Here is a 19,894-nt window from a genome sequence, read left to right on the forward strand (position 1 = left end):
TTTAAATCACTACCATCACTTTATACTGGCTTTTGAAATGTATAAATGTAGCAATTTAGAGTTTGGATGAAAGGTTTAGCACTGGGAGACGCTTTTTGAAAGATAAAATGTGCATTTTATATACAACTATATAGATCACGCAAAACGAGGGACAAATGAGGAGGGACAGAGGGACTTTGTTCCAAATCATAGTCCCCAGAAATCAGGGACAGTTGGGAGCTATGTATTCAACAATATTGCATAACATTGCGGCATATAAAGGATGGTTGTCCCTTTTGAGGCCACCGTTTATCACTCTAGTAACAAGATAATCGTCTCCAGCACCCGCCCTGGATTCAGGTTGGCGGCCATGTTTCTAAAGACCACTCTCCATTGACTTATACAGGCAGGCTGCGTTACAGAAGCGGAGACACAACACCCGGAAGTAAACTTGTACATTTCACAAGCTGGGTCGCGTCTTTGTGACGTGGAGGCAATAACAGAGGTGTGCAGGAGGAGAGAGCTGGGTGAAGAGACCACAGAGGCAACATGGTGAGTGCATCGTCTTCTAATACTAGAGTCATAGGGCGCTGGAACACAAAGAGAACCTGTCCTCATGCAATGAAGGAAGGAGGCAGCACAATAGTGTCAGGGCAGATATAATGGAGTGTCTGAGTATTGCAGCATGACATGGGGAGCCCTGAGCCCCTGCAGTCTGCAAATACTAAATAGAGGGACCCTGTGTTATTTATATAAGTAGGGATGAGCTCAGGCTTGTTCACATGGTCCACATGCAGAGCCAGCCAGGAAGTCGGCTCTGTGATTAGCGCAGTGCTGCGCCGACTTCCTGGCGGGCTCTGCATGTGGACCATGCGAACACGCCTGAGCTCGTCCCTACTTATAAGTCACACATCACTCACACGTCTGCCAGAGAGCCTCAGCCCGCCGGGACATGGATTCCCTCCCTCTACAGGGGTGGAGCGGCTGGATGATCACAAATGATAAACTCTCATCGTCTTTGTTTTGTCTTTTAGGGGGAGAGAAAAGGAACCAACAAGTATTACCCTCCGGATTTTGATCCCGCCAAAGTAAGTGTGACTACAGAAAGTATGATTTGTGTTTTGAAGTAGCAGCAGACTTTTGTTTATGTGTCTGTAAACCCCATAATGGTCTGTTCCTTATACCTATACAGGTTTTATATAGCGCCAACAGTTGGCAGAGCACTTCACAATATAAATTCCTTCACAACGTCTCACTTCATTTACTACCAGAATGCCCTTAGAGGTGATCGGCATCTGATCTGGCTGACAGTGGGGTCAGGAGGTTATTGTAAACCGAATAGCAGGTTTTGACTTCCCAGGGGAAGTGCGATCTTAAAGAGGGACGAAACCCATCGGTACAAAAAAACAAATGCTGCCTGTCACATTTGCCTGTTGTCTCAACAAAATTGTCAAGCCATAAAATAGCTGGAGTCATAACTGATCACATGTGCGTCATCGTGGCAGTTATAGGTCAAACAGAGGCCAAGGCGGCAGCTTCCGTGGCTGAAAAGCATAGGAGGGTTTAGTTCTGCTTTAAAGTGTTACCCTTAAAATTATTATGACTTAAAGCAGGGGTAGGCAACCTTTCAGAGGATGAGATCTACCTGGACAACATGGAAGAAGGCAAAGATCCCCGAGGGGAAGGGGGGGGGGGGTCTACTACATGGAGCCCTTTGAAAAACAAATCTATCAAGCTCCCAATAAAAAGACAGCATCGCCCCTCCCCCCTACAGCAGTGTTATATGGGATGGCGGAGGGCCCATGGTGTCAAGTGTTTTTTTTTTTTTTTCTGCACAACACCACCTCATGGACTGGAGCAATTTTTAGTGGCAGGCTGCAATGCTGCACCAATGCCCCTGTATTTTTTTTTTTCCACGTTTTTGCATATTCATTTTCTCTCCACGTGTTTTACCTGCCCTTATATGGAAGTGACGTCACCGCGGCTCCAGCCAATCACAGTGCCAGAGCCGCAATACCCGGAAGTAATGTCGCCAGCCGGTGCTGTGTACGGGCACTGCAGTCAGGGCTTAGATCTCAGGTGAGTATTACATAATGAGCTAGTATGCTATGCATACTAGCTCATTATGCCTTTGTCTTGCAGGTGTTTTTTTTTCCCAAAGTGGGTTTACAACCACTTTAAGCTTTAATGATAAAACCTGTAAGCTGTTTGGCTACCATGCACAGCTGCACCAGATTTTGCACTATTCAGTTTTAGTAAATCTCCCCCATTGTGTGTACAGTAATGTAGAACACATTTTGATAAGTCACCTTTTTTAATTTTTTTTGTATAACACTCAGATAAAATAAAAGTTCTTACAAGCCTCATCTTTCTTTTTTCTTTTGCTGTCAGCATGGCTCTCTCAATCGCTACCGGAACAGTCACCCGCTGCGGGAACGGGCCCGAAAGCTGTCTCAGGGCATCCTTATCATCAGGTAAGAGGCTGCACAACTGTTAGGGTGGTGTAAAGCAGTGTTTTACAACCCTGTCCTCAAGTACCCCCAACAGGCCATGTTTGCATGTTTTCCTTTATCTTGCACAGGTGCTTTAAATCGGAGTCAATGGCTTGGTATTTTGGACAGCTATTTTATCTAGAAAATTCCCAAACTGTGGCCTGTTTGAGGTACTTGAGGACAGGGTTGAGAACCACTGGTGTAAAGGAGAAGTTGCCTTTTAATATAAAAGGGGGTTATTTACGAAAGGCAAATCCACTTTGCACTGCAAGTGCACTTGGAAGTAATGTTGCTGTAGATCTGAGGGGGACATGCAAGGAAAATAATAAACAGCATTTTAGCTTGCACATGATTGGATGATAAAATCAGTAGAGCTTCCACTCATTTCAGATCTACCCCTTAGATTTAGAGTGACTGCACTTCCAAGTGTACTTGCAGTTCAAAGTGGATTTGCCTTTGTAAATAACCCCCAAAGTGTACATACCCTTTTTGGCCCTGACCTCACCTAATCCACCCTCCCCCCCTCCACAGATGCATTCTTACCTAGATCTGATGGGCGCTGCCTCCAGTGTTTGTTCACACCCTGGCTGCGCCTGTGCATTACATCCCTATAGCCTTTTCCATAGACTTCATTCTCTATGAAGCTGTAATGCGCAGGTGTAGCCAGGACATTGAGACTTGTCCTGGCTGTACCTGCATAAACAGGAGGTTGTGGCAGTTCGTCCAAGGTAAGTATCTAACAGCTTCAACCTTCACTCAACTACAGGGGCTCTGCTATGTAGGGTTGCAACCTCATCCCTTTAAAGCCTAACCAAAAAAATTACACAAGTTCTGTGGCTGATTAAGGTGGTAATTAAACTCACTCTGTGCCTTACCTGCATTAAATTAACCTCCGAACCTGTGTAATTATTATTTTTATTATTACACAAGATTTCTATAGCGCCGACAGTTTGCGCAGCACTTTACAACAGTAGGGCAGACATTACAATCCATATGTGTTCCGGTTTAAAGGAATGAGGTGGCAACTCTACTGCTATTTGTTACGGTTAACCAGGTTGTATTCTGATGGTACAATCTCCACAAAAATTATAGTAATGTGAGAGCCTCAACCTACACAATACAATCTGTATCAGATCAGGCCAGCTTTACACTACAGAGTTGGTGAATGGAAGGAACATTGCACAATCAGATTTTGATGTGTTTGATAGACACTCGTCACACTGAGATGACATCATACATTGTCAGCATGAGATTATTAGGCAGTTGTCAAAGCGGCAATTGTCAGACTTTAGGGGACACTCTCACTCCTAACTCTGACCCTAGGTTTACATTGCTGCGTTTTTGTGGTCCGTGTTTGCACAAACACAGCAGAATATTAATTTGCATGGGCTGCTGTGCCTGTGTTTTTCTCAAATGAAAAAGGTGCATTTTGACCTGGCGATTTCCCTGCTGTTCCTGCACCCGCAAACGCAATGTGTTTTTACATGCGAGGTGGTGTCATTCAGAATGAATGACCGCCCTGTGCGTTTTCTTACAGCAGCACGTTTTCACTGTGGGTGGTTGCAGGTGCAGGAATCGCTGCGATTCCTACACCTGCAGCCACACACATAGGTGTGAACCAAGTCCTAGGGCCCTGGTAAGGTGTTTTTGATTTGTCTGATTCTTGTTTACCTCTCATCTTGACAGGTTTGAAATGCCTTATAACATATGGTGTGATGGCTGCAAGAATCACATTGGAATGGGTATGTGCGCATTTTTTTTTTTTTTTTTACCTCCTTGTCATATGGCTCTGTCATTATTTCTTACTGACTAATCTGTGCTCTGTGTGTCCCTCAGGTGTGCGATATAATGCAGAGAAGACGAAAGTGGGCAATTACTACACAACTCCAATATACAGGTAAGGTGGTCTTGTGTTTTAGGCTTTATATCTCATCTAGAAACAAAACTAAAAAATGTAAGTAGTTGTAAAGTTTGAAAGTTTTTTGCCTTCATTCATTCTATGCATGAAGGTAAAAAAAACCTTTAGTGTGCAGCTCCCCTCTGCAGCACCCCTTAATACTTACCCGGACACGATCTAGATCCAGCGATGTGCAAGAGAGCAGCTGTTGTCCCTGCTCTCTACCTCCTCATTTGGCTCAGAGACAGCAGTGGAAGTCATTGGCTCCTGCTGCTGTCAGTCACAGCCACTGGCCCCGTTCTGTGTAGGGATGCACCAAAATTTTGGCTGCCGAGAATAGGGGTTTTCAGCATTGTGCCGAAAGAAAAAAAAAAAGGTGTCGCTAATGGGTGCTAAAAACACCTGCAATATAGTGACTCAAAAAGTGCATAAAAAAATTGCATCATGGGCGCATTTTTGATGCGTTCTTGCTGCGTTTTGAATGGGGAGGTGCATTTTTGGTGCAGATTTTTTAACTGACCAAATATGCACCAAAAATGCAGCAAGCAGGATTTTTAACACCCCCTTCAAAAGGTGCTGTTAATGGCAAACAATAAAGTCATATTCATTTAAATCAATGACATTAAAGAGGAGCTGCACCTTTAAAAAAAATATTAAAAGCCAGCAGCTACAAATATTGCAGCTGCTGACTTTTAATAAATTGACACTTACCTTTCCCAGGGTCCAGCGATGTTGGCGGCAGATGACGAGCAATCGCTCGTCTCTCTGCTGCCCCCGTCGCCATCCTCTGTCAGGGAATTGGGAAGTGAAGCATTGCGGCTTCACTGCCCGGTTCCCTACTGCGCATGCGCGAGTTGCGCTGTGCGTCTCTGCTGGTCCCTGCTGTGTCCTGAGAACTGTGTGTTTCCCAGAACACAACGGGGGGGGGGGGGGGATCTGCGATGGTCTTGTCCCGGAAGTGGGTGCAGATACCTGGATTATCCAGGTAACTGCACCCCCCTCCCCCTGAAAGGTGTCAATTGTGGCACCGGAGGGGGGGAGGGATCAGATGAGCGGAACTTCCACTTCAGGGTGGAGGACCGCTTTAATTGGAAAGTCGAATATAATACAATTATTTAGCTAAAAAATTGTGTCTTTATGGAGTGACAGTGAGGGATCCGATAATAATAGATCGGGGCCGCTCTGAGCAGAACCCTTGCACAGAGCATGTAAGTATAATATGTTTGTTAATTAAAAAAAAAAAAGCCTTTAGTAACTGTTCTATTCTGTGCTAGAGAAATGACATGTGAAATTTTGGTTGCTAAGGCCTAAATATTTTTTTTAAATTTTTTTTGCTTTTATTATAGGTGTTTAGTGCAGTCTCTCATGTGGATTAACGGTGGTGTATTCCCTATATTCATTCATTAGGTTTAAGATGAAGTGTCATTTGTGTGTGAATTACATTGAGATGCAGACTGATCCAGCTTCTTGTGATTATGTCATTGTGAGTGGAGCGCAGAGGAAGGAGGAGCGATGGGACATGAGCGAGAATGAGCAAATCCTAACAACAGGTCAGTGTGGTGGGCGGAGCTGTGGAGCAGGAGTGCTGCGCTTCCCTCCCAAAGGCTGACACTGCTTGGTGCTCAACTGGCTTTGTTTTCCTACACCATATTCACCATATTATTTTCTTGTCCTTTACAGAACATGAACAGAAGCAAAAACTTGAGACAGATTCCATGTACCGGCTGGAACACGGTGCTGCAGATAAAGAGAAGCTGAAGAAGGCCATACCCACACTGTTTGAGCTGCAGGAAGCACAGGGGGCCTGGAAGGATGACTTTGCTCTCAACAGTCTTTTGCGCACCAAGTTTAGAGTGAGCTGCCTTGTGTATTGTTGTTTGCCAGTTAGAGGGATTTCTTTACCGCCATACCTCCTGGCTTTAACAGGGGCACCTTTGTGGGCAAAAAATTAAAATAAACTTTTATGCACTTTAGACCCCCTTCCACACTGCGTTAGCGTCGCTTTTTGGCTGCTAGCGGGGGCGCTTTTAACCCCAAAGAAGGAGTTAGAAACTCCTTTGTTGCAGCGCTTCCTAAACACTTTTCAAGCGCTTCGGAAGCGCTACACATTCATTCCAGTGGGAAGGGCGTTTTGGGAGCACTAAATACAGCGCTCCCAAATAGCCCCAAAGATGCTGCTTGCAGGACTTTTCAGAACGTCCCGCAAGTGCACCACCCCTGTGTAAAAAGTCACAATTGAATGAATTGGAGGCAGTTTTCAGGCACTTAGCAGAGGCTATTTCCAGCGTCTGAAAACCGTCCCAGTGTGAATGGGGTCTAAGGGGGGCATAGTCACCAAGAATAAATACATAAATAGTCTGCCTTGTGAAAGCTCATCATTGCCAGGTACTTGGGGGCACTCCGTGTGCATCTGGAATAAAGAAGCTTTAACCTCCACATATAGATACTAATAGCTGTGAAAATGTGGAAGAGAAATTAGTTCTGCATAGCTCGTTTGATTGTGTGTGTTTTTTTTAATGCTGGATGTATTCCTAAATTTTACTTTCTATTATTTAAATTTCATAACAGCAGAGATTGTTGATCGAGAGAATAACCGATTTGCCTTAGATCAGGGGTCTCCAAACTTTGCAAACAAAGGGCCGGTTTACTGTCCTTTAGACTTTAGAGGCACCAGATTGTGGAGAGTGGGGTAAGAAAAAGCCCCAGTGTCAGTGGGATTAAGCAAAGCCTCATGCTTGGTGGTCAATTGGGATAAAAAAAAAAAAAAAACAGTGCCCCATTATTGGTATTAGTAGGAGGAATAGTGCCCCATCGTTGGTGTCAATTGAAGGAATAGTGCCTATCATTGGTGTCGGCAAAAGAAATGTTGCCCCGTTTTTGTTGTCGTGCCCCATCATTGGTGTCTGTAGGAGGAATCATGCCTCACTGTTGGGTGTCGGTTAAAGGAGTGGTGCTTTGTTTTCTGCGGAAGGAATAGTGCCTTGTATCAGTGGAATAGTGTCCCAAGGGCCAGATAAAGGCCAGCAAAGCTCTGAATCTGTCCTGCAGGCTGCAGTTTGGAGACCACCTCCTTAGATGATCAGGAAATAAAAAATGTTTTCCTGTCGCAGCTAATTGGATCATGCTGCAGAAGTTTATGCCTTCCTCTTGATCAGCTGTGGGTATATGGTCCTGTTAATGGAAGATATCTTTTATTCTCCCTTTATTTTATTTACTATTTATTGTAACTTGTGTCTTCTTCTTTTTTTTTTTTTTTTCAACCTAACTCTGTAACTATGTTAAGCCTCACATCTTGTTGGAAGTAGAAATCGGGTGACTTTTGGTAATGCTCCTTGTTTGTCGAGCAAATAAGCCTGATAGGAGAAAGGAATTCCAGTTACTGCAATTATGATCTGATGCTCATTTCTTCTTTAGACTTGTAGGCCTGCCATATATAAAATAACCCAGACATCTTAAAGAAAAAAACAAATTTTTAGAGACATTTTATTTATTTTTTTGGTCCGATGCTGCATCTGTCCCCTGCCGGCTCTAAGACTGAGCGATCAGACACTGTTGATCGATTGGTTCTTAGGTCTCCGTGAGCAGAGAGTTGTAGACTGTCAGTCACTGCTCTCTGCTCTGCCCCTCCTCGCTTACTGGAGGGGGCAGAAGCGGCTGGCTTAGGCTGAGAGGCTAAGCCGGGCGCCGGTCCAGGCATATGGGCAGATCTCAACTTCATTGTCCCGATCTTGCCTGAACCTGGACCAGTTCTGTGACGTCAGCTGACAGCAAGCTTTAGCCTGTTGTCTGCTGAAAACGGGTCACAGGAGTGCAGCGCGAACTGCACTCTTGTGATCCACAGGCGAAGTACAACCAAACGAACTTTGACTGTACTTCTAAAATTATATATGCATTTAACATTTTTTGTACGTGTAGACAGCCACAAGCTCTGAGTCTGCTGCTGGGTGACACCATCTTGGATGTAATGTCAGCAGAACCCCGGATACCTAGAGCTGTCACTCAAGTGACACTCTATTGTATTCCCCTTCACTCCCCCGGGAGCTACATAAAGTGTTTTGTAGGGAGAGGTAGAGGAGCTGGGGCAGCATTGACAATAATTTGACACTGGCAAAGGAGGAGAGGGCTATGACGTGAGAGGTCAAAGAGATAGCTGTGGCTGTGCTAGGGAATTGGCCACTGGAGTGGTCAAAGTCTCTAGCAAGTTACATTGCAATTGAACAAAAATAATTTATGAAGAGGGGAAAAAATGCAAAAGCATTTCAAATACTTAATTTTTTGTGCTTTTACCTGTATTTTGTCTTAAATGGTGACACAGGGTCTCTTTAAAGAACAACAGTGTCCTTTTAAAAATGTACATTATGCACTGCTTACTTTGAGACTACAGAGCAATTGAATCACAATAAAAATCAAAGAAAAAAACAAAACAAAATTCTCATAGGAGGAAGGCCAGGTCAAAGTCATGTGACCAGCCCCTCTTCCAATCGGAGTTCTCCCTGCAGGGACTTCACAGGCTTTGTACTGGGTGACCTGCATTTTATGAATAGGGTAAAAAATGCAGGCCACAATGTGGAGTAATATTGTGATGTCCAGCAGATAGAAATCCACTCTTTGTTTAAATGGTAATGCTAGAAAACATCAGCATCAGTGTGCAGAGGTTTGTGAGATAAGTGTATGCTGGCAGTTTTATTCTTTCTTTTTTTTGCTGTCCTTGCACTATACTTTTGGTAATCCGTAAGTCCCATAGTCTTTGATGGAGCTGATTGCAGGAACCAGGGGTGGTAGCAGTTTGGTTAATGATAGAGACTTTATATTGTTTTGTGAAATTGAACCCAGTCCCCATCCTAGAATTTTAGTTACACTCCCTTCTTTCCTTTGAATTTATTCTGTTTTCCCAACATAGGAAGAGAAAAAGCAGATTCTTGAGGAGGAACAGAAGGACCAGGCATTCTTGAAGAAAGCCTCCTTAGATCTGAAGCTCCTTCCAGAGACAGAGGAAGATAAGAAGCTAGCATCTCTACTAAAGTACCGCAGCCTGGAGTGTAAGCATTGGAGGATTCACCCAGATACCACCAGATTGTTCAGTGGGAGTTTTGATAAACCTGTTTTCTTCTTTAGAAGATTTAGTCAAGCCAGAAAAGACCTACAGTATATGCTAGTGGGGCACCTAAATGACAGTTTTCGGTACCGAAAATTCAGGAAACATTTAACTGAAACTGGTGGTTTAAAAAATAAAAAATAAATAAATATATATATATATATATATATATATATATATATATACATACATACATACATACATACATAATATTATTTATTTTTACCTACAGGAAAGCCTATAATAAGGCTTACCTGTAGGTAAAAAATCTCCTAAACCTGTACGGTTTAGGAGATATTCTCCTCGGTATGCGCCGCTAACTGCAGCGGCGCATGCGCACAAGGGGATTCTCGGCTGAAAGCCCAGCAGTGGCCGGACCCGGCCGGGATGAAATCTCCCACGCGCATACGCTGGAGTGATGATACCCAGAAGAAACGCAGAGGGAGCATGTCAGCTCCCTCGGTGTGGATCGGGCCAGATGTCGGGGCCTCGTTCTAAGGTAAGTATTTCATTATGAGCTAGTATGCGGTGCATACTAGCTCATTATGCCTTTTCCTTTGCAGGTGGCAAAAAAAATAAAAAAATTAGCGGGTATACAATCGCTTTAAAAATCCCGCTTCCTGCATTTTTTGGTGCTTATTGGATCAGTACACAAACAAACAAAAAAAAAACACACCTCCATTGAAATGCATTGAAAACACAGCAAGAATGCATCAAAAATGCACCCATGTTGCAGTTTTGATGCATTTTGAGTCACATGACCTATGAAAAACACCATAAGCAAGGCAAAATTACGGGCGTTTTTGGCAGCCATTATCAGCAGTTTATTTATTTTTAATTTTTTTTATTTGGCACACTGCTGAAAACCCTATTTTCAGTCAAAAATTTTTGACAGCGCAAAATTTCGGTACATCGCTAGTATATACAAATGGGCAATATAGTGGAAAAAACCTGTGTTTCCACTAAAGGCGCTGTCGTTACTAAATACCCCATTTCATGTTGATAGTATTAGTACCGCAGACAGATTAATCCAGAGACTTTGTGATCAGGCTCTTTGCCCACCTACAGTGATACAGCTGACCCAGCTTCTTATTTGTTGGTATTGTCCACTAATATATAGCTACTGGACCAATGTACAGGCCACTCTACCGCAAAAACTGGGCTTCCTTCTCCTTCTTGGCTCTTTTATGCACAGTTCCTCAGATAAAAACATGTTCAGATTGCGGTGTTTTTATGCAAGTAATCTCACACCTTCAGAGTATAATGTGTTTCAGATGTTGGTGCATGAAGCTCTTTCTGTATATGAAGAGCATGCCCAGCTAAATTTGCCAAAATTGTGGGTCCTTGGCTAGACTTTACCAACACTGAGGCATAAGAGCCATCTTACACTAAGCAAGCTCTTGTTTAACCACTTCAAGTGGTTGTAAACCCTTACCGACTACTTTTTGCTACAGGCAAGCCTATAATAAGGCTTACCTGTAGCTACCCAGGATATCTCCTAAACCTGCACGGTTTAGGAGATATCCCCTGTCATCGGCACATGCGCACTGAGCAAACTGAAGCAATGGCACTTATGTGGCGTTTGCTTCAGTGAGTGTGCCGTTATCGGCGGCTCCCGTGCGCATGCGTGGGAGCTGCGTGGGAGTGACATCATCGCGACTCCTGGGATAGATGTCGCTGGCCGGTGCTGTGTACGGGCACCGCAGTGAGGGTTTCGATCTCAGGTGAGTATTACATATTTAGCTAGTACGCTATGCATACTAGCTCATTATGCCTTTGTCTTGCAGGTGTTTTTTTTTTTTTTCTTTAAAGTGGGTTTACAACCACTTTAAGGACCGGAAGGATTTGCCCCCTTAATAACCAGGCCATTTTTTTGCGATACGGCACTGCGTCGCTTTAACTGAAAATTGCGCGGTCGTGCAACGCTGTACCCAAATAAAATTGATGAGGAACAGACCTGCCCCCAGATTACACTTTTTGGGGACCAGTGCCATTATTACATTGATCAGTGCTATAAAAATGCACTGCTCAATGTAAAAATAACACTGGCAGGGAAGGGGTTTACACTAGGGGGCAATCAAGGGGTTGTAAAGAGGAAGTAAACCCAACTTTTTATCTTGTACCTACAGGTCAGCCTTAAGGCTTACCTGTTGTAGCTAAATTGAATATCTCCTAAACCTGCAATGTTTAGCAGATATTTACATGTGTAGCAGTCAGTGACATCACAAGCATATTCATGCTGCGCTCTCAATGGACCACATATCGTCTTTTAAGAGAGCTGTGCCAAGACAGTGACTTCCACACGCATGCGCAGGAGTGACATCATTGCGGCTCAGCCATTCAAACAGCTCCAGCCCGCAAACCCGGAAGGAAGACCGGGGGAAGATGGAGGCCTAGTCAGTGATGACAACGTGATGCTGGAGGGATCCGTTTTAATGCGGTGCATTCTAGCACATTATGACATGAGCCTACAGGCAAACCAGTTTGTTTTTGCTTCTCTCAGCAGCCGTGATGTCTCATGCTGCATGCACAAGGGTCGCCCGAAACATACTGGCCTCTTTTCATTGTTGTGACGCAAAATAAAACGTTCTTCATCTATTGGACACTGGGCGCTCCTTCACTTTTATTTCTTCACAAGCATATGCGGGGTCCATTACTGTCCTCCTTTGTACCGCTGCGGGTCCCTGATCCTACCATCTAGGATACGGGAGCCAACTGTGGTTTCCTGAGGAACCACAGCCAATTCCCCACCGCGCATGTGCAAGCTTCTGCGGCACTTTGAGAATGGTCCTGCAGTCTCCTGGAACATATGAATGTGTCCGGGGAGAGGGTGGGGTGAGGGTTGTGGAAGTGGGAGCAGGTACTGATCAAAATCGATACTTGCCCCACTGCCCCCTCCCCCCCAATAAAATAAACTGTAACTCCATGACAGGCTGGGGGGGAAAAAATAGAACCTGCGGGACTTTACTTTATAAGTGATGTTCCGCTTTAATATTTTAAAAGCATAAAAACATTTTTTTTATAAAAAAGAATACCCTGTCATGTCAAGGGTAATCAAAACCTTCATGGCTAGACCAAATGATGACATTTTTGGTATGCTTCAGTTTACTCAACATTATCTTTTTATTCGCTTTACATACCAAAATGATTTCCACAGTTGTTTTTGCGGCAAAATTGCAATTATAACTATAATTACACATTAACGCACTATAAAAAGAATATTTAATGAGCTAAACATGTGGTTATACATATTCTGCTTTGGATCTTGAATGTGAAAAGATATTAGTGAATTAGGTGGAGGCTCAATGACCTCTAAGGAAGGCCATAGGTGGTGCAAATCTCTTTCCTGCAGCCACAGGTTGCAGAAAAGAAATTAGCATGATTCACCCATCAACACAGACAATGCAAGGGGAATCCCTCCTGCTGAGACATTGTATTTTCCTAGTGCCTTCATGGCAGCATATGCATGGTTGGTTGCTCCACCCCCGGCATGCGTATGCTGCCATGGATAGGCACCAGGAAAGGTGAGTATTCAAATTTCCATTTTCCTGGTGCCTTCATGGTAGAATCCACATGCGGGGGGTGGAGCAACCAACCATGCGTGTGCTGCCATGAAGGCACCAGGAAAATACAATACCAGGAACGGTAAGTGCCCAATTTTCCATTTTCCCGGCGGAAGGTGTGGGAAGCCATCCTGCCGGGAGAAGACAGTGACTATTGCGAGCAAATAATCGCAAGTAAAATCCAGAAGGCTGGTTGTACCCAGGTTAATCGATCAACTTGGTACATTCAGCTTGCCCATATACGGTTCGAATCTCGACTGATTCCTGCTGAACCGGCTGAGATTCGAACTGTCTATGCCCGGCCTAAGTCTAAACTATCCTTTTTTTGCTGTGATTAGGTTGTGTGACCAGCTATAATGGAGAGATGATTAGTTTACTGAGATTGTACTATTCCTTCACCTTACAGCATATGACAAACGGCAGCAGAAGAAACGCTCAGAGATCTCCAGCCGCTCTTGGTTTTCTCAGGGAAGTGATGTGAAGATCCAGACAACAAATAACTCCTTGAAGAATCTCAAGATCCGACCTAAACTTCCATCCAGCCCCGTAGCATCAGCATTGTCGCTCGGAGTGGTACGGAGGGAATCAAAGGAGGGGAATGATAAGGAAAAGATTGTTTCTCCGGCTGAATGTGAACAAGAAACAACAGAGGAGATTGATAGGAAGCGGCGGGAGAGCAATGAACTGATAGCGAATGAGACTGCTGCCCTACAGACTGTCCGTAATACAGACGCCTCTCCACCTGAGACACCACCCAAGGACAGACCTTCCAAACAGCCAGCAACTCCCTCCTGCCTTGTACCTGACTACTCTGATTCCAGCTCTGAGTCTGAGTCATAAACTGCATTTCACAATACCTAGATCTGGCTTTATTGTCTTGTATTTCCTGACTGGGGGAAGTCCAGCATCGTCTAGCTCTCTTCTCTCAAGCCTGATTGTCCCTGGCCCACTCCTTTCATTCATTGGAATTTAGTTCTTCTAATCATGAAGGCTCAGCATCACTTGTGGGCATTACTACTGCTTTCTGTTTTCAGAAAAATTGGTACATCGCCCTGCTGGTTCCCATCACCAGCACTGGTATGCCCGCATTGCATACAGAAGCATAAAAATCCAGTTATGATGTCACTGGATCTAAAATAAATATAACTTGTTTCCATGATATACTTTAAAGTGGTTGTAAAAGCTCAAGGCTCTTTACCATCATGCATTATTTGGAGGATGTTAAAAAAAACTCTGTGTGCAGCAGCCCCCCAAATACTTACCTGAGCCCAATCTTGATCCAGCAGCTCTCCTGTGTCTCTTCCTTCTCATTGGCTGAGACAGTAGTACAAGCCATTGGCTACTGTCAATCACAGCCATTGAGCCAATGATGAGAAAGCGGACGAGGCCAAACCATGCTCCGTGTGTGAATGGACACACTGAGCAGAGGTTCAGGAGCAAGCTGCTTGGTCTGGGGGCACTTGGCAGGAGGAAGGCGACAGGTACCCATCCCCACTTCCGGGAAACCTTGCCGAGGCGAGGTGCCCCAGAAGGACGGCCCCCTTTCTCTCTCCCGCCGCAAGGCCATTCACAAAGATCAGCACGCTTCGTGCAGTAGGGAAATGGCTGTGAAGCCGCAAGGCTTTACTGAGGGTTTCCCATACAAGGAAGGGCGGGGGCAGCACCCAGGAGCCGACATCACAGGATCCCTGGACAGGTAAGTGTCCTAATATTAAAAGTCAGCAGCTCCAGTATTTGTAGCTGTTGACGTTCAGTTTTTTGGTGGGGGGCTGGTGCTCCTCTTTAATATCGCTTAAAGTGGTGTTCAACCCACTGCTGCAAAAATGTAAAGCCAGCAGCTACACATACTACAGCTGCTGGCTTTTAATAATAGGACACTTAACTCTCCTGGAGTCTAGTGATGTCGGCACCGCATCTGATGTTTCCATCAGCTGTTGGGTGCTGCTGGCGCGATTGTGCATAAGGGAGCCTGGCAGTGTAGCCTTACAGCTTCACGCCGGGAACACTACTGTGCATGCGTGAGCCTCTGCTCCTCTTTCCTACTGGCCTGGTGGCAGGGGAGGAGGAGGAAGCCAAGCGGGGATGTCATGGACCGCATGCTCCCGGAAGGTGCCAAATGTGGCCCCGGAGGGGGGGAGGAGACAAATCAGTGGAAGTTCCACTTTTGGGGCGTAACTCTGCTTTAAATATTTTCACTAGCATGTTGGTGGGGGGGGGGGGGAGAACCAGGGAAGGCAAATATATACAGATTAAACTTCATTGTTTAAAGGACAAAGGTATGTATTGAACATCTGCCATTTTCTTGAAGCTGCAATGAGGAAATATGTCTCTGAAGGTTCTCATTGATCCAAGCCATGGTATAACTAGTAATAGTTTGTCATATTCAACTTGACTTGTTCTGTAATGTTAAAAAATGTTTTGTAGCTTCTCCGAGCCACTTCTTCATATAAATGCTCGATGTAATCCTGACACTCATTGGCAGGGCCGCTAATAAGCCAGTACAACCAGCTCAGTTGTACCGGGCCCAGCCGGGGGGGGGGAGGCGTGCAGCTTCACAGAGATTTCAGTGGAGAAAAAAAAGGGGGGTTTCTAATTTACATCCCCCCGCTCACAGGGCTGCTGATAAGGGGGTAACACCGGTCCTCCTGTAGGGGGCCCAGGCCCTATTACCGCTTCATGGCCCTGGGCAACTGACAAGCGTCTCTCCCCTCTGTTCTGCCTTTCTGCTACATTTACAGTTCGTTCCACAGCCTCCTGTCCGGCTCAGTACTCTGAATGTTAGCTGAGCTCCTTCAGTCTGATTCAGATTGAATCGGATTGCCCTCGAGTTTACACTCCTTGCTATAAATCGCTTATTCTTCCTTTTTCAATTTTGCTTCTTCTTCTCCCTTACTCTGTCATCACCTGTTCCCTCTGAAAATCCCTATATAATTGCTCAACTCTTATTTAACCATTTACTAACTGATCTGCTTAATGTATCCTATATTATACCATCCTTCGGCAGGGATTTGCAATTAGCGGACCTCCAGCTGTTGCAAAACGATCATGCCTCTGCCCCTGGGTGTCACGCTTGTGGCTGTCAGTCTTGCAATGCCCCATGGGAAATGTAGTTCTGCAACAGCTGGAGGTCCACTAATTGTATATCCCTGACCTACAGCTTAAAGTGTTACTAAACCCACAACAGTAAAATCCGTCTGTATAGGCAGAATAGCATGCTTGTAATACTCACTGTGGAACTTAAGGGGTTAATCTTCTACATTATGTAAAAAGTCTGTTTTATCCTGTATGGATAGAGCCTTCCCTCCTGCACTGTCTATTTGTGGAAGGCCAGCTAACACACAGGCAGTGTGGCCGACCTGCACATGCTCAGTTGTGTCTTTTATGCTGGAGAGAACATTTCCTTGTACTGATATTGAGTCACATATGTGGGTGTGTATACAGGCTATAGTGGAAATTTTCTACCTGAACACACAACTCTGGACAAACTCTGCAGTTTATCATGTGACCGTGGTATACAGATCAGCCAAAAAGGTATATAGTGGCAATATTTTAATATAAAAGGAAGATTTATAAGCTGTGGGTGGGCAGATTAACTATTTTCATATTGCTGGGTTTAGTAACACTTTAATACTAGCAACATTACAAGATTCTTACTGTACACTTTTGTACACCCCATGTGAATGAGACCTAACTGAATCTCGCACTAGTCCAGTTGCATCCAAAACTCTGGGTCAGTCACATTTCCTTACCTTATGAGTCTCTGAAACCGATCCCTCTGTGGCTCCCCCCGCAGCGCAGCCAACTTTTCATCCTTTCATCCCTGCCAGCTTTCAGCTGCTGCAGGAAGAGCCACAAGGGGATTGGTTCCTGTGATGTCCCCCTGCCACACCAATCACCCTCCTCCTCACAGCTCTGATCCTTCTGTGCTAAAAAATTAAATTGCAACAAGAATCAAAGAAATAAAAAAAAAATTAAAAATAGGGGCTCATTCACATGCGCTCTCTGGCCCATACAGTGTGAATGAGTGGTTTGTTCACGCAGCTAGAGTGCATGTTACTCTATGGGAATGCAGCGACTTTACAGACGCAGGTTTGATCTTGGCTTTCTGCAATCTTCCACTTTTTTTTGCAGAGAAACATTTTAGGTACAATCTGTTCCCTTTTTGTGTATATACAATATCTCACAAAAGTGGGTACACACCTCACATTTTTGTAAATAATTTTTTTTTTTATATGTTTTCATGTGACAACACTGAAGAAATGACACTTTGCTACAATGTAAAGTAGTAAGTGTACAGCTTGTTTAACAGTGTAAATTCACCGCCCCCTCAACATAACTCAACACACAGCAATTAATGTCTAAATCGCTGGCAATAAAAGTAAGTACACCCCTAAATGCTGGTGAATGTTAGAGATCTTGTGCTCCTCCACCTTTCATTTGAAGATGCCCCACAGATGCTCAATAAGGTTTAGGTCTGGAGACATGCTTGGCCAGTCCATTACCTTTACCCTCAGCTTCTTTAGCAAGGCAGTGGTCGTCTTGGAGGTGTGTTTGGGGTGGTTATGTTGGAATACTGCCCTGCGGCCCAGTCTCTGAAGGGAGGGGGTCATGCACAGCTTCAGTATGTCACAGTACATGTTGGCACTCATGGTTCCCTCAATGAATTGTAGCTCCCCAGTGTCGGCAGCACTCATGCAGCCCCAGACCATGACACTCTCACCACCATGCTTGACTGTAGGCAAGACACACTTGTCTTTATACTCCTCACCTGGTTGCCGCCACACACGCTTGACACCATCTGAACCAAATGCGTTTATCTTGGTCTCATCAGACCACAGGACATAGTTCCAGTAATCCATGTCCTTAGTCTGCTTGTCTTCAGCAAACTGTTTGCAAGCTTTCTTGTGCATCATCTTTAGAAGATGCTTCCTTCTGGGATGACAGCCATTCAGACCAATTTGATGCAGTGTGCAGCGTATGGTCTGAGCACTGACCCCCCCCCCACCCACCCCTTCAACCTCTGAAGCAATGCTGGCAGCACTCATATGTCTATTTCCCAAATACAACCTCTGGATATGACACTGAGCACGTGCACTCAACTTCTTTGGTCGACCATGGCGAGGCTTGTTCTGTGTGGAACCTGTCCTGTTAAACCGCTGTATGGTCTTGGCCACTGTGCTGCAGCTCAGTTTCAGGATCTTGGCAATCTTCTTATAGCCTAGGCCAACTTTATGTAAAGCAACAATTCTTTTTTTCAGAACCTCAAAGAGTTCTTTGCCATGAGGTGCCATGTTGAACTTCCAGTGACCAGTATGAGAGTGAGAGCGATAACACCCAATTTAACACACCTGCTCCCCATTCACACCTGAGACCTTGTAACACTAACGAATCACATGACACCAGGGAGGGAAAATGGCTAATAGGGCCCAATTTTGATATTCTCACTTTTGTTGTCAGAAGTTTAGACATTAATGGCTGCGTGAGTTATTTTGAGGGGACAACAAATTTACATTGTAGCAAAGTGTAATTTCTTCAGGGTTCAAACAACAGACCCAGGGGGCACACCCTAAAAATGTGTTTGTGGTCTTATAGCAGCACCATCTTAAATCTACACTCATTTTTAGGCTGTACCCCCATAGTCTGTTGTCTGTATATTGTATTTATCCTGACTAGGTTCCTTGTTCCGGAGCACCCCATCTCCCCTTTATTACCTCTTAGAAGGGTCTACCAGTGTTATAGGAGGAGTCCTTTCAGTTCTCCTATAAAGAGGAGTTTGTCTCCTATGGTTCATTCTATGAATAGGGTAGGACCCACTGATAATGGGGTACTTTGACGCAGTAAGTGGGCTTAGCACTATATGACCATATAGTGTGACCAAATCCCCATATTTTTGAATATGTTTAGGTGTTTTTAAAGAGCCTTACAGGATTTAAATGTCATTTTTGTGTGTGTGCGCTGTAATCTATTTTATTTCTTCAGTGTTATCACATGAAAAGATATAATAAAATATTTACAAAAACGTGAGGGGTGTACTCACTTTTGTGAGATACTGTATATAGGTTCATAAATGTAAAAAATGTAACTCAGAAAACAACGCATGTGTATTTAAATGTTTACAAATGTCCACACCTACACCCTTAGAGCACCATTGTAAGAATCTGTAATTATTATTATACAGGATTTATATAGCGCCAACAGTTTACGCAGCGCTTTACAACATGAGAGCAGACAGTACAATTACAATGAGGCAAAACACCAGTTTCAGATGGAATCTGACTGCTTGATTTGTATAGTGGTTCTGTGGCAGCGGTTTCGGAGCATTGAAAACCTTTCAGTCTACCTACAAGTCACATCACCACAAAAAACATAGGATTGTGGGAGCTTCCATCTGAGGCTTCTCACACGCCTGTTATTTTGTGACAAGTTCCATTTAGATTCCGATATGCAGCCTATGAGTCCGCCAGGAATTGTATACTTTGCAGACAGTTATGTACTAGCTGGTAGGTATATGATAATTCTCTACAACACTGGGCATCTACAATGCCTTGCAAAAGTATTCACCCCCCTTGGCATGTTTTGTTGCCTCACAACTTGGAATTAACATGGATTGTTTGAGGATTTGCATCATTTAATTTACAGAACATGCTCACAACTTTGATGTTTTTTTTTTTTATTGTGAAGTAAACAACAAATAGGACAAAATAACAGAAAAAGGTCAATGTACATAACTATTCACCCCCAAAAGTCAATACTTCGTAGAGCCACCTTTTGCGGCTATCACAGCTCGGTTTGGATAAGTCTCTATGAGCTTGCCACATCTTACCACTGGGATTTTTGGCCATTCCTCCTTACAAAACTGCTCCAGCTC

The 19,894-nt window shown here is 44.3% G+C and overlaps 1 protein-coding gene across 1 annotated transcript; it reads left to right on the forward strand.

The window, feature by feature from the left end:
* Window positions 1-393: 393 nt before the first annotated feature.
* Window positions 394-15,489, forward strand: YJU2B (YJU2 splicing factor homolog B). Its single transcript, XM_077470428.1, has 9 exons — window positions 394-531; window positions 1,014-1,067; window positions 2,371-2,453; window positions 4,158-4,213; window positions 4,308-4,368; window positions 5,776-5,918; window positions 6,049-6,221; window positions 9,269-9,407; window positions 13,433-15,489. The coding sequence occupies exons 1-9, from the start codon at window positions 529-531 to the stop codon at window positions 13,864-13,866; spliced, it is 1,146 nt and encodes a 381-aa protein (XP_077326554.1). The 5' UTR covers window positions 394-528; the 3' UTR covers window positions 13,867-15,489.
* Window positions 15,490-19,894: the final 4,405 nt, after the last annotated feature.

This window comes from Lithobates pipiens, unplaced genomic scaffold, assembly GCF_037356315.1.
Source record: "Lithobates pipiens isolate NorthernLeopardFrog02 unplaced genomic scaffold, aLitPip1_a1.2 Scaffold_8, whole genome shotgun sequence".
Taxonomy (NCBI): Eukaryota; Metazoa; Chordata; class Amphibia; order Anura; family Ranidae; genus Lithobates; species Lithobates pipiens.

What these genes read in the sequence shown, in the direction of transcription:
- YJU2B (XM_077470428.1), top strand. An exon ending in TGAGCAAATCCTAACAACAG is followed by an intron (nt 5,919 to 6,048) that starts GTCAGTGTGGTG and finishes TGTCCTTTACAG; the next exon opens with AACATGAACAGAAGCAAAAA. An exon ending in TTTTGCGCACCAAGTTTAGA is followed by an intron (nt 6,222 to 9,268) that starts GTGAGCTGCCTT and finishes TTCCCAACATAG; the next exon opens with GAAGAGAAAAAGCAGATTCT.